Source organism: Apus apus, chromosome 10 (genome assembly GCF_020740795.1).
Source record: "Apus apus isolate bApuApu2 chromosome 10, bApuApu2.pri.cur, whole genome shotgun sequence".
Lineage (NCBI taxonomy): Eukaryota > Metazoa > Chordata > Aves > Apodiformes > Apodidae > Apus > Apus apus.
Genome location: NC_067291.1, coordinates 6,932,079 through 6,944,165, shown reverse-complemented (window position 1 = coordinate 6,944,165; position 12,087 = coordinate 6,932,079). Strand labels below are relative to the sequence as shown.

The 12,087-nt window shown below is 43.5% G+C and overlaps 1 protein-coding gene across 3 annotated transcripts in view; it reads right to left on the bottom strand.

Moving 5' to 3' along the window:
• The window catches only part of MYO1E (myosin IE), a 90,609-nt gene extending 79,266 nt beyond the window's left edge, over positions 1 to 11,343 (bottom strand). For all 3 annotated transcript variants that reach the window (XR_007890393.1, XM_051628075.1, XM_051628076.1), the window contains exon 1: positions 11,290 to 11,343. Coding sequence is in view for 2 of the 3 variants with exons in the window: in XM_051628075.1 (XP_051484035.1) it covers positions 11,290 to 11,292 (3 nt within the window). In the remaining variant the exon portion in view is untranslated. The remainder of the gene's footprint in view (positions 1 to 11,289) is intronic.
• Between the last annotated feature and the right edge of the window lie 744 nt (positions 11,344 to 12,087).

Here is a 12,087-nt window from a genome sequence, read left to right as displayed (position 1 = left end):
TAGCAATTATTGACCAATATAGTAGTTCCCAGCATATATTTAAAGTTGAGGGGAAGCACTGAAAAAGGCTTTGGAGACTACCAACAATACAGCATCAGGTCCTGGAAACATGACTGTGCATAAGGCAGTTTTTAAGTGGACAAAAAAAACATCTAACAATTAATTCTGTTCTTAGTTGAACAAATTGAATTTTAATTGGTAAAGTCAAGTGTTTGTTTTCACAGACTAAAGCAATTCAGAATTCAGGAACTAATCAAGAACAGTGTCAGCGTGATATTATATGGTATAGAAACTGTATGTAATTGAAATCTTGCTTTGCAAAACATCACTTTCCATAGTGTCCAAATCTTTAACTCAAATTATGGTAGGAAAGATATGAGACATTTCCTAACAGAAGTAGTGTCAGTGTAACTTCCTTGCATAAAAATGTACTATTATCAAGAATCAACAAAACTTACAGAACTAAATAGGATACAAGAATCCAACACAACAATGGATTCCCATGACTAATTAGTTTTTTGCCCCTAGATCATTGCATCCTGACACTAGATCTTTCAAAAACATGATATTTAGACAGTAATTTTTAAGTGCCAATACCAAGACAGAGGAACTATACAAAATCCATGCTCCATTTGCCTTACCAAAAAATATTGTAGAATTATTAATTCAGACTATTTAGATAGGTAGTACCTCTATGTTCAGCAAGAAAGGATGGGTTGTTTATATCCATTCTGGAATAAATCTCACCAAATCTGAAATCCCCCATTTAATTTAAATATATCTGTACTATGGCAATTCTCAATTACTGTTATAAATACTTTTCCACATTTTCCTTTCTGTAGGTATGTACTGAGTACAGTCAGGGAAAACAACAGGGAAAAATAATTTCATGATTGATGAACAGACAAATCAAGTTATTCAATACTGAAAGAAAAGACATACTCAAAAGTATGCACTTGCTTTTGAGTACCATTAAATGGCCTTCAAGATTAGATTTAACAAAAGTACCCCTTCAATATGCCTCAAGAACACTGCTTTCACTTAGCAAATCAAGTATTTTCCAGTTCATATACCAATACATCTGCAATACCTCCAGTTCAGAACTCCAGTGATCAAAAGGTGTCTGGCACCTGTCAGTAAAACACAGCTAACAGAATGCTAAAGCTGTACATGTCTACAATACACAGGTAAACTTTTGTCCTTGGAATCTTCTTACTAATCCCCAGACTCCCTGAGCTATCAGAGTGTAAAGGGGTTGGAAGCCAAAGGACTTTAAACATGTTGGCAGCTGTTGTTAAAAGAAATTCAAATACACTTTATCTCAGCATACATCTTTACAAATTTAGAAATAGCATCGGGTTAAAAGTTACTGCAAAAGCAAATTTGGAAGCACTTTGGCATTTGTGCAGACTTGCATCCTTCAAGGCAGGAAAAAAACAAAAATGAGAAATTCTTGTCTACTGCTTGGCACTGCAAGCATATTTACTTGTCAAGGGGTCCCAACTTCCCCCTTCCTCTATTTCTGCTATTAGGAATATATAAAATAAATCACTGCAAAATGTAACCGTGTGCACTGGTAAACTGCCTAGAATGTAAAGCCTCACAACTCTGCGGAATGTCAGATTGAAAACAGAAGTCCTAGGTGCAAGATCAAACATCTGCAGCATAGTATTTCATAAGACACAAGCATGAAAGATTTAAAACCCTGAGCGTTAAGAACATTTGACATGTTTTATAAAGGATATCAGTGCATTGTTCAGACTTGAATATGACTTCAACACTTAAATCAGACAAGGCTGACTGAGAATTGGCTAAAGACTCAGATTCAGCTGATGAAGGTGATTCATTGAGTGGTTCTGAGCTGGCAAGGAAAAAAAAAACCTCACACTTCCTGCACAGGGACAACTGCAGCTAGTCACTACACAACTGCTAGCCATGTTTGAAGGGTGCCAACCCTCACATTTAGACTTCAGAATGCTGAACAAAGTATCAAAATAGCTTATAGAGGCAAATATTTTTGTGCAGACAATTTATGTTCTTTTTTTGATGAAGTAGGCTGGAGAAAGATTCCTCACCATCCCATCCCAAGAGTATAAAGCTGCTGCCTTTTGCATTGTTCCCCTGAAAACCAGAAGTGGCTTTCACCAGACACTTGTGGCAGCCAAAGAATTATCCAGATGACAGGAGAGCAGAGCACCAGACACAATGTAGTCCTTTTTACACTTTCAGAGTGGTGTTGATCATGAAGCATGCTCAAGATCTGCTCACATTTGGCTTTAAAGTTCACATTTATTTTTTTAATTCAGTAAGTTATGTTGGTAGGTAATGCTTCATGCTTAAAAGCACCTCTTAAATTTGCTTCCCAGTAAGCACCACATCTTATAACTCTGACTCACACTCTCATTGCCAGTATTGCTTTCCTTAACGGCTCTTCCATTGGCTTTGTTTAAAAAAAAGACATTTTCACTTGCAATTAAAAAAAATTTAAATTCAGGAAACTTTTAGAAATACACTTTACTGTTTATTAACCCAATCCATCAATGCCAATTAAATGCTGCTGTCTCTTGAGAAAGAGATAACTGACCACACCTTCCCTCTCAGGGTATTTACATTAAATAATCTAGAGCTTTGATGTACTTGCTGCTGCACATCGAACTGTCTAACTCCAAAGCCATTTACAGATTTGTATGAAGAATATTTAATAAAACAGGCAAAAACCACCTGTAAGATTCAGTGTGTGGAAATGCTTTAGTCTAAGGAACCTTCTCCCACCACAGTCATCACTTAGTGACACAGAGAGAATGGATCCCATGCACTGCCAGGACATGACTGCACACCTGCTCTCCCCAAGTGGTGCTCGTGTTTTTCAAGAGGTGAGGGTAGGAGAAGGGGAGGAAATCGGTAGGTGGAAAATAGGAAAGCTGGAAGGTGAGGATGAGTCAGGAGATGAGTGATAGCCATACTTCCTGGGCAGGACAGTGATAGGCATCTCAGGAACGTGGGGGAAGGGAGTAGAAGATCGGACAGATGTAATGGAGCCCGGGAAGGTCTGACTACAACACAGCTTCTCACACCCAAGCTCCCCCAGGAGTGCAGGAGGAGGCTAAGATTGCCCAAGAGTCATAACAAGTAGGTGACAAGAACATCTAAACACGTCAAAGTAAGAAACTGGTCTCAGAGTTCTGATCTTAACACAGAGAGAAAATGCCCATTTACTTTTGCCACATTTCTCTGATACTCATAAATACTTTTTACACCCATTTACTAGAAATAAAAGCTAAAGAGCATAGAACAGCTAAGAGTCCTTCAGCTACAGTGGTTTAAAGAAATTAAATAGTAGCCCATACACCTGTAATATTTCTCCATAAACAAGCAGTAAAAAGACACTTGCACAGGAGTAATAGGAATGCTGGACATTTGCTAGCAACCAGTATTGACCAGAACAGCTTCTTGCCAGACAACAGGATAGCGAGGAAATTAATGACTCCCAACAGAAGAGAAAATTTGTAAGAGAACCTTGATTTTGTTTTCCCCAAAAGGTTTAACCTTTCACACTGATGTGGACTTTTGTTTTTTATATCCAAGGTGAGACTTTGGATAGCACTAAGTGACTTCATTCACGAAGTTAGCAAAAGTAAAACCCTTACGTGCCAAAGCCCACACCTGGTGATTTCTTTGTTTACAGGACTGAACTCTTCTCCAAGTCCTTATTTTTGTAACACACACTTCCCAGTTCCAAGAATCTCTTATTTGATTTTACTCCTCCTAGCCTTGCACTATTAAATCCCAGAACAAAGCCTGTTTTAATTAGGTGCAAAATCCCTTTCTAAGGTAGCTCTTAATGCTTTCCAGCAGCCACACAGCTTCCTAAAAAAAAAAAAAAAAAAAAACACACCAAAACCAACAACAGACTGAAGTATTATGTTACAATAGCATTTCAGGAAACTGTAAAGGAAAGCAGATATATTTGTCATTTTTAAGTCAAGTACTGTGGCAACAACCAGAACCAAAGGGTAAGCAAACACCTGACAACTCACAGGCCAACACAGTAAGTCAGATCCCAGGCTAGTCTCTATGAGCACTACAACCATCTGTGTCAGAACTCTTCATAGAACTACAGTATTACTACACTCCTAGGGTCATCTGAGGTCCTCAGTGAAGTGTACATAGGAGCTCAGGAGGAAACATTACCTCTTGTCTTTTTGTTCCCTTTCTCATAAGATGCAGAAACTAAATCTAATTAGGTTTTATATTATAAAGGATTCTTCTGAAGCTCTTAAGGTGTTAATTTACTTGTTCTCTATCTATATACTAGTAATAGATGCGTATGATATTAGAAGGCATACCTAAATATACATGCATTTCTGAAACCTTATGCTGAAATTAGGAAAAGCACAAAACCCTTTATTCTTAGACATAATTTGGATAAAGCAGTGCACAACCATTTAGATGGATGTCACTTTTACACTAACTCCTAAAACTGGGAAGAGATTAAACTGATATTTTTAAAGGAAAAATATTTGAAATTTTTACAAAAAGAAGGTGAGAAGACTTCCCCAGAGAGACGTACAACTTTTTAGTGTTTCAAGCAAGGAAACATTTTCCATGTTGAGATGGGAATGACGGAACTTGCTCAGAGCTCAGTAAAAGCTTGCTAACATTTAATTAGCTAGCTATTACAAAGGCTCTAAAAAGCTTGTTTTAACTTCCCCATTCCACAAACACAGCAATGCTTTAAGACAAGGCAGTAAGACTAGGGTAAGTTATCCATACAAATTACAAAAATGTGGCTGTAAATAGTCTAGTTAAACTAACAGCTTTGTCACCCCATCTCCTTCACAACAAGCTACTTATATATGAGCAATTCCGGAAGGCAAAAGAAAATACGAAAAAATGCTTAAGATGTACATACATACACAATGAAGAGTTCAGTTTTCAGCTGCAAAAGCTGCATTTGCGTAACATTCTGCATACATTTGTGTTTTCTGAAAAAGTGCTCAGACATACACAATATATCCATAAACCATTCTAGGGAGTCTAAACTAGAGAGCAACAGGGGAAAGCATGCATACACTGTAAACCTAAACAAAACATATCAAGTATTAATAGCTTTACTATTGAACATGCTACTGTGTTTTATGAATTTTTTTATATTGGCCAGACCAAAACACCATATAGTTGGAAGATTTTTCCATTAATGTACCTCTAGACATAATGCAAAGCACATGCTGTTACACTCTCTACTATTCCACGTTTGACAGAAAGCAAGGTTTGAGCTTATGCTACTGTCTGCAGCACCAGACAGGAAAGCACCCTTCAAACAGAGAAGCATCAGTGTCTTGCTTGTGACTTTCTTGCAGGATACACTTAAGATCGTATGAGATGGTGGAGTTCAGGATCCTGTGTGGAAGGAACAGAATACCCAGCAGGACCAGAACCCTGGACTTCCAAAGGGCAAACTTTGGCCTCCTCAATCAACTGTTAAGGGAAATCCCATGGGACAAGGTGCTAGAAGGTAAAGGGGCTCAAGATAGCTGGTCAACATTCAGGGACCACTTCTTGCAAGCACAGGATCAGAGCGTCCCAATGGTTAGGAAATCTAGTAAGGGAGCTAGGAGACCTGCATGGTTAAAAAAGGAACTGCTGGGCAAACTTAAGTGGAAAAAGAAAGTCTACAGATCATGGAAGGAGGGGCTGGTCACTTGGGAGGAATATAGGACTGTTGTCAGAGGATGTAGGGAGGCAATTAGGAAAGCTAAGGCCTCCTTGGAACTTAACCTTGCAAGCCAGGTTAAGGATAATAGAAAAGAGTTTTTTCAAATACATAGCTAACAAAACTAACACTAGAGGCAATATTGGCCCACTGTTGAATGAGGTGGGAGCCCTGGTGACAGAGGATATAAAGAAGGCAGAGGTGCTGAATGCCTTCTTTGCCTCTATCTTTACTCCTGCAGGATTTCCGCATGAGTCCCAGATTCATACAGCCTCAGAAGAAGTCAAGATAGAGGAGGAGTTTGACATGGTAGATGAGGATTGGGTTAGGGATCAGTTGAGTAATCTGGACATCCATAAATCGATGGGTCCGGATGAAATGCATCCGAGGGTGCTGAGGGAGCTGGCCGAGGTCATTGCTAGGCCACTCTCCATCATCTTCGCTAAGTCATGGGTAACAGGAGAGGTGCCTGAGGACTGGAGGATAGCAAATGTCACTCCAGTCTACAAGAAGGGCAAGAAGGAGGACCCGGGTAACTATAGACCAGTCAGCCTCACCTCCATCCCTGGAAAGGTGATGGAACAACTTGTCCTTGGCACTATCTCTAGGCATATCAAGGACATGGGGGTCATCAAGAGCAGTCAGCATGGTTTTACCAAGGGTAAGTCATGTTTGACTAACCTCATAGCCTTCTATGAGGAAATTACTAGGTGGATAGATGATGGTAGAGCGGTAGATGTGGTCTATCTGGATTTCAGTAAAGCATTTGACACCGTCTCCCACAGCATCCTTGTAGATAAGTTGATCAAGTATGGGTTTGATGATCGGGCAGTGAGGTGGATCAAGAACTGGTTGAAAGGAAGGAGGCAGAGAGTTGTAGTCAATGGGGCAGAATCTGGTTGGAAGTATGTGACTAGTGGAGTCCCTCAGGGGTCGGTACTGGGACCGGTGTTGTTCAACAACTTCATCAACGACCTGGATGAGGGTATAGAATGTACTCTCAGCAAGTTTGCTGATGACACAAAGCTGGGAGGAGTGGCTGACACACTGGAGGGCTGTGCTGCCATTCAGAGAGACCTAGACAGGCTGGAGAGTTGGGCAGGGAGAAATCTGATGAAGTTCAACAAGGGCAAGTGTAGAGTTTTGCATTTGGGGAAGAGAAACCCCATGTACCAGTACAGGTTGGGGGCTGACCTGCTGGAGAGCAGTGTAGGTGAAAGGGACCTGGGGGTCCTGGTAGACAGGAGGATGACCATGAGCCAGCAATGTGCCCTTGTGGCCAAGAAGGCCAATGGCATCCTGGGGTGCATTAGAAAGGGTGTGGTTAGTAGGTGAAGAGAGGTTCTCCTCCCCCTCTGTTGTGCATTGGTGAGGCCGCATCTGGAGTACTGTGTCCAGTTCTGGGCCCCACAGTTCAAGAAGGACAGGGAACTGCTGGAAAGAGTCCAGCGCAGAGCCACAAAGATGATTAAGGGAGTGGAACATCTCCCTTATGAGGAAAGGCTGAGAGAGCTGGGTCTCTTTAGCTTGGAGAAAAGGAGACTGAGGGGTGACCTCATCAATGTTTACAAATATGTAAGGGGTGAGTGTCAGGGAGATGGAGTTAGGCTTTTCTCAGTGTTGACCAGTGATAGGACAAGGGGTAATGGGATCAAATTGGAGCATAGGAGGTTCAAGGTGAATATTTGAAAAAATTTTTTTACTGTGAGAGTGACAGAGCACTGGAACAGGCTGCCCAGAGAGGTTGTGGAGTCTCCTTCTCTGGAGACATTCAAAACCCACCTGGATGCGTTCCTGTGTGATGTGCTCTAGATGACCCTGCTCTGGCAGGGGGGTTGGACTAGATGATCTTTTGAGGTCCCTTCCAACCCCTAGGATTCTATGATTCTAAGGTCCCAACTCTCATCATAGATTAGCTATTTTAGGACCAAATCCTAAAGGCTAGCAAGTCCTTTTAAACTAAATGAGTGATTTTTATTTCTGCAGACTTTCACGGACACCACATGTAATCAAGACATTCCCAGCATCTTGCTGGATTTGCTATAAATATCTGAACTCCCAAGATTCCTTTAAAAGAATCAACCTTCCATATTTGTTGAAGAGGTGGAAATGAAGACACTAAACATGCCCACATAAAATGCACATACTGACTGCAGTGCTACAGAAAAATGCTTAGCATTGAAACGCTGGCTAAAGGCAACAGAGGAACTGTTTTTCCCTTAACATAAGTGAATTAGACAATCCTGGCTTGCTTAATAATTTGTGAGTAACTCAAGATATTGCTGAACCTGCTTTCTCTTGAAACCTTCCCCTCTCACTCTCCCCAACAAATCAGTACAAAACTTCAGAACTAATCTAGGAAGAGACTGCAAAAGGAGGCAAAACTGATCACTGATGGGTTACTGATGGAGTGTCTATTTGATTTTGTGTTTTCGTTGGGTTTGTGTTGTTTGGTTTTTTTAATATGGTAGTATTTTATGCCTTAAAAACAGAATTTTGTTTGCTGATTTATGTTAAATGTTTATCCTTAAGAGAGTCAAAGCCAACTGACAGTTCTCAGAGGAACAATCTTTCTCTAAAGACAACAGATCTACTTTAAATGAGATGTTCAATTAATGTCGCATTAATGTGACAAGGTTATTTTTAGCAGCATGATACAGATTCTCTATCCGACTCCACATAAGAACCTCCAGTGCATCTGCATGAACCACCTAATGACACTACGAAGTCCAAACTCACAGTACAAAAGCAAAAGTCGCACGAAGTTCACCTGACCTTACTTCAGTAAGTTTCAGCTTAGCTTTGCTGAGAGGTTTCCTGAACGTTAAGGATTCAGTCCTTAACTGGAGTGGGACTACTATACACTTAAACAAGGTACATTTTTTGAAGACTAACAAGTTTCAGCTAAGCTGTTAGAGGCTCTAGTTTACTTTGAATATTGGAAACTGAAATGCAGTTAACAAAATCGATGCATTTCAGGAGAAAAATGTAAACACTTGCCACATGTTCATTAAAACTACCAGCTTGAATGCAGTTTTGCCCCACGGTTGCTCATTCCCATCCTGAGCTGCAGCATACAGCCATGAAACAGCTCCCCCATCCCATGTCTACAGATCTCACACCGAAACCACACTGTTAACCAGATATTGATATTTATCTGGATTAAAAATAAACAGTAAAAAAGTGCATACGCACTGCTAAATTGCACAGAGTTGCACGATCCTGCCAGCAGACCTGCACAGGGCAATGCACCATAGCACAGAGGCTAGAGAAGAAGGCACATGTACACCAACATCACCTTTATATGCTCTGCTGCATCAGGCTGCCTGAAAAGCATGAAAACAACCAAAACTGATGTGTTAACTCAGCACCCTGCACTGTGGACCCTGTCAGAGGAGGAAAAGTTCACTCTAAGGTTTGCAGAGATGATACAGCAGAAAAGACTGAATTTAGAGAACACAACTCCTGTAACATTCTGCTTTTTTCTTCTTCCACAGGAATCAAAGTTGTAAAGACAAAAGTAAAGGAAATAATGTGATTTATTTTTTTTATACAGTGCAGAACGAGTATAAAGTTTCAGGATATTGCTTTGTGATTGTCAGCAGGCATTTTAAGTCTGGCCAAGTAACCCTTCTGCCAGCTTTTTAAGTCACACTATACTACCTTCTAATTATTATCAAATCATTGTTTGGGCATAATTCTTAGAAAAAGCAGTACTTTTAAAACAGTATTTTCTGGTTTTGATGTAATAATTACTTAGACAATCTTAAAAATACAGTTCACATTAGCTTGAGATCTCACAGTGAAAGGATCAAAGACTACTTCAGCATTAAATTACAAGCTGAAGACTAACTGCCTGAACAGTTTGCTGAAAAGCAAATGTGGAAGAAACAAGTTCTCTTACTTGGATAAACTAGAACTCATTGGCTATGTTACCAATTAGTTATATGTAAATACAAGAACGATTAAAACTTTTCATTAAAAAGGAATTAAGAGTCCACAGTGAATCAACAAACAGAAGTGCTGGTCTCACAGCAGTTTTGTTAAATAGGTAGACATCTCAGAAGGAGCTGCATCAAGGATTTCCAACTCCATTTAACACATCCATGGCCTACGTATTGATATATAGACTCTACCAGGAAGTCTGTAAGCACCACAGGTGTCTAAGAACCAGCAAATACTGAGCAGCAAAGGCTAACAAGTTGATTTGAACCACCCGGCTAAACAATTAACTCACACAAAACACACGCACCTATCTTACTCAAAGCTCCTTACCAGTAACAGGACAAGAAGTACCACTACCCTTGACCAAAACAGACATTTTTGTGTCCTAACTTTATTTAAAGCAAATACTTGTGGTCAACAGAAGTGTAACCAAGCACAACTGTACTTGCCTGGGGAAGTCAAAGCACAGACACTGTTCAAAAGAGGGGCATCCTTTAAAAGATACTGGAAGTGAAGGGCCCAAGCTAACACTCCACTAAGTCAGTAAAGCTCTGAATATACAAGGACTAGGTCAGTCAGTCTTAAAAACTTAACCTCAGCTGAGCTTTAGTAGGAATAACGCAAAAATCTTGTCGGTATCTTATTTCTCAAATCTTTAGTATTCAACTATAGGACAGTTTTTAATAAGTTACTTGTTTAAAGGTTATGGATTTTAGCCTAGTTTATTACTACAAAGGATTTTTCACTACTTTAAGTTCTTGTGTAACAGGCAGTCCCAGTCATTACTTGGATTATTTCAGCATGAAAGCTGTTATCAATCATCAGGAATCAATTACTAGAGACAAACCTGGTTCTGCTGCTGAAGCTCAGCTTTTCCCCAGCCTAGCATTGATACGTTTCGCATCCCCTTATCATTCCAGACACTTAACAGACCCAGCAGTCAGCTGTAGCGCCCAAACACCTTGGTTTCAGGAGCTGCACTCGCTGCACACACGCTACTTTTCTCGCAGCCCATCCGTTCCCTAGTGGGCCGGAGCAGACACCCATGCTGGGACGCGGGCGCCAGAGAACAGCAGCCGAGGGGAGCGGTCCCCGCGCAGAAGCCTCTCCAGGAGCACCCCCTGGAGCGGAGATGCGTCACCTGTTGTTCAACAACGCCGCCGCGTTACCTCCCCACAGGATTTTTCCTACACCAACACGCCAAGCCTCTTTAGATCCCAAACGGCGAGAGAGGCCAGGAGACAAGGCTCGTACCGGCGGCGCGGGGGGTCCTGCCCGAGCCCGGCGGGCGGACGCCCCCGGCCTGTCCCGGGACGCGACTGACGAGAAGCCGCCGTGCCCCGTCCTCGGCACCCACCTGGGAGCCACAGGGCCGGCGGCCCCTCGCTCCCAGCCCGCTGCGTCCCAGCAAGTGCCGAGCACGGACCCGCTTCCCACACGCCAGAGCCAGTTACAGAACCGCCCCTCGCCGCGGCCCCTCCACAGCGCGGGGCAGGGAGCGCTGCCCGCCGCCCCTGCCCGGCGAAGCGCGAGCAGACACAACGGACCGGCGCCGCGGCAGCCTCGCTCTCCTGCCAAGAGCGGCCGCCCCCAGCTCAGCCCCCGAGAGCCGCCCGCAGCCCCGCGCCTACCATGGCGGCTCCTCGGCGCTCCGCGGCTGCCGCCTCCGCGCAGACCGGCCGGCGCCCCGGGACTGGCGGAGGGACTGAGGGAACGAGCGACCCGCCCTCCCCGCGCGCGCGCAGCTGGCGGGCGGGGCGAGCCCGCGAGCGCAGGGGCTCGCGGCGGCAGCGACTGCCCCGCACCGGCCGCGCGCGCGACGTGTCCATAAATGGAGAACTCGGCCCGGCGCAGCCAATCGCCGCGCGCCGCCGGTTCGTCATTCCCTGGGGGAATCCCGGCGCGGCGGCGCGCGCCCTGCGCCCCCTCGCGCTTCCGCCCGCGTGCCGCGGCGAAGCGCCCCGGGGCTGCTGCCGCTGCACCCCCTGTCCTGCTGCTGCACCCCCTGTCCTGCCGCTGCTGCACCCCGTCCTGCCGCTGCTGCCGCCGCACCCCTTGTCCTGCTGCTGCTGCAACCCCTGTCCCCCTGCCCTGCTGATGGTCACGTCCCCACGAGCCTGCCTGCCCCTGCTCTGCGCTGTCCTGGCTCTTTCCTCCTCCATCTAGAAGTACCCACAGAACGGAGATGCTTCTCATCCCTGGAAGTACTGGAAAGTAAAAAACATCTTGATAGCAAATGGATATGGAAACAAGTCTTAGCTGGACACCAGAAATGCAAAGAAAAAAAAAAAAAGCGGTGTTTGCCTGGTTATTGGCATCTGCTCTGTGTTGCTCCTACCCTTATTCCAGAACAAAACCAACACAACTTCTAGGCACTGTTTCCTAAGGGATTAAATAAGTAAACCCATCCACAGCTGAGGACTGACATC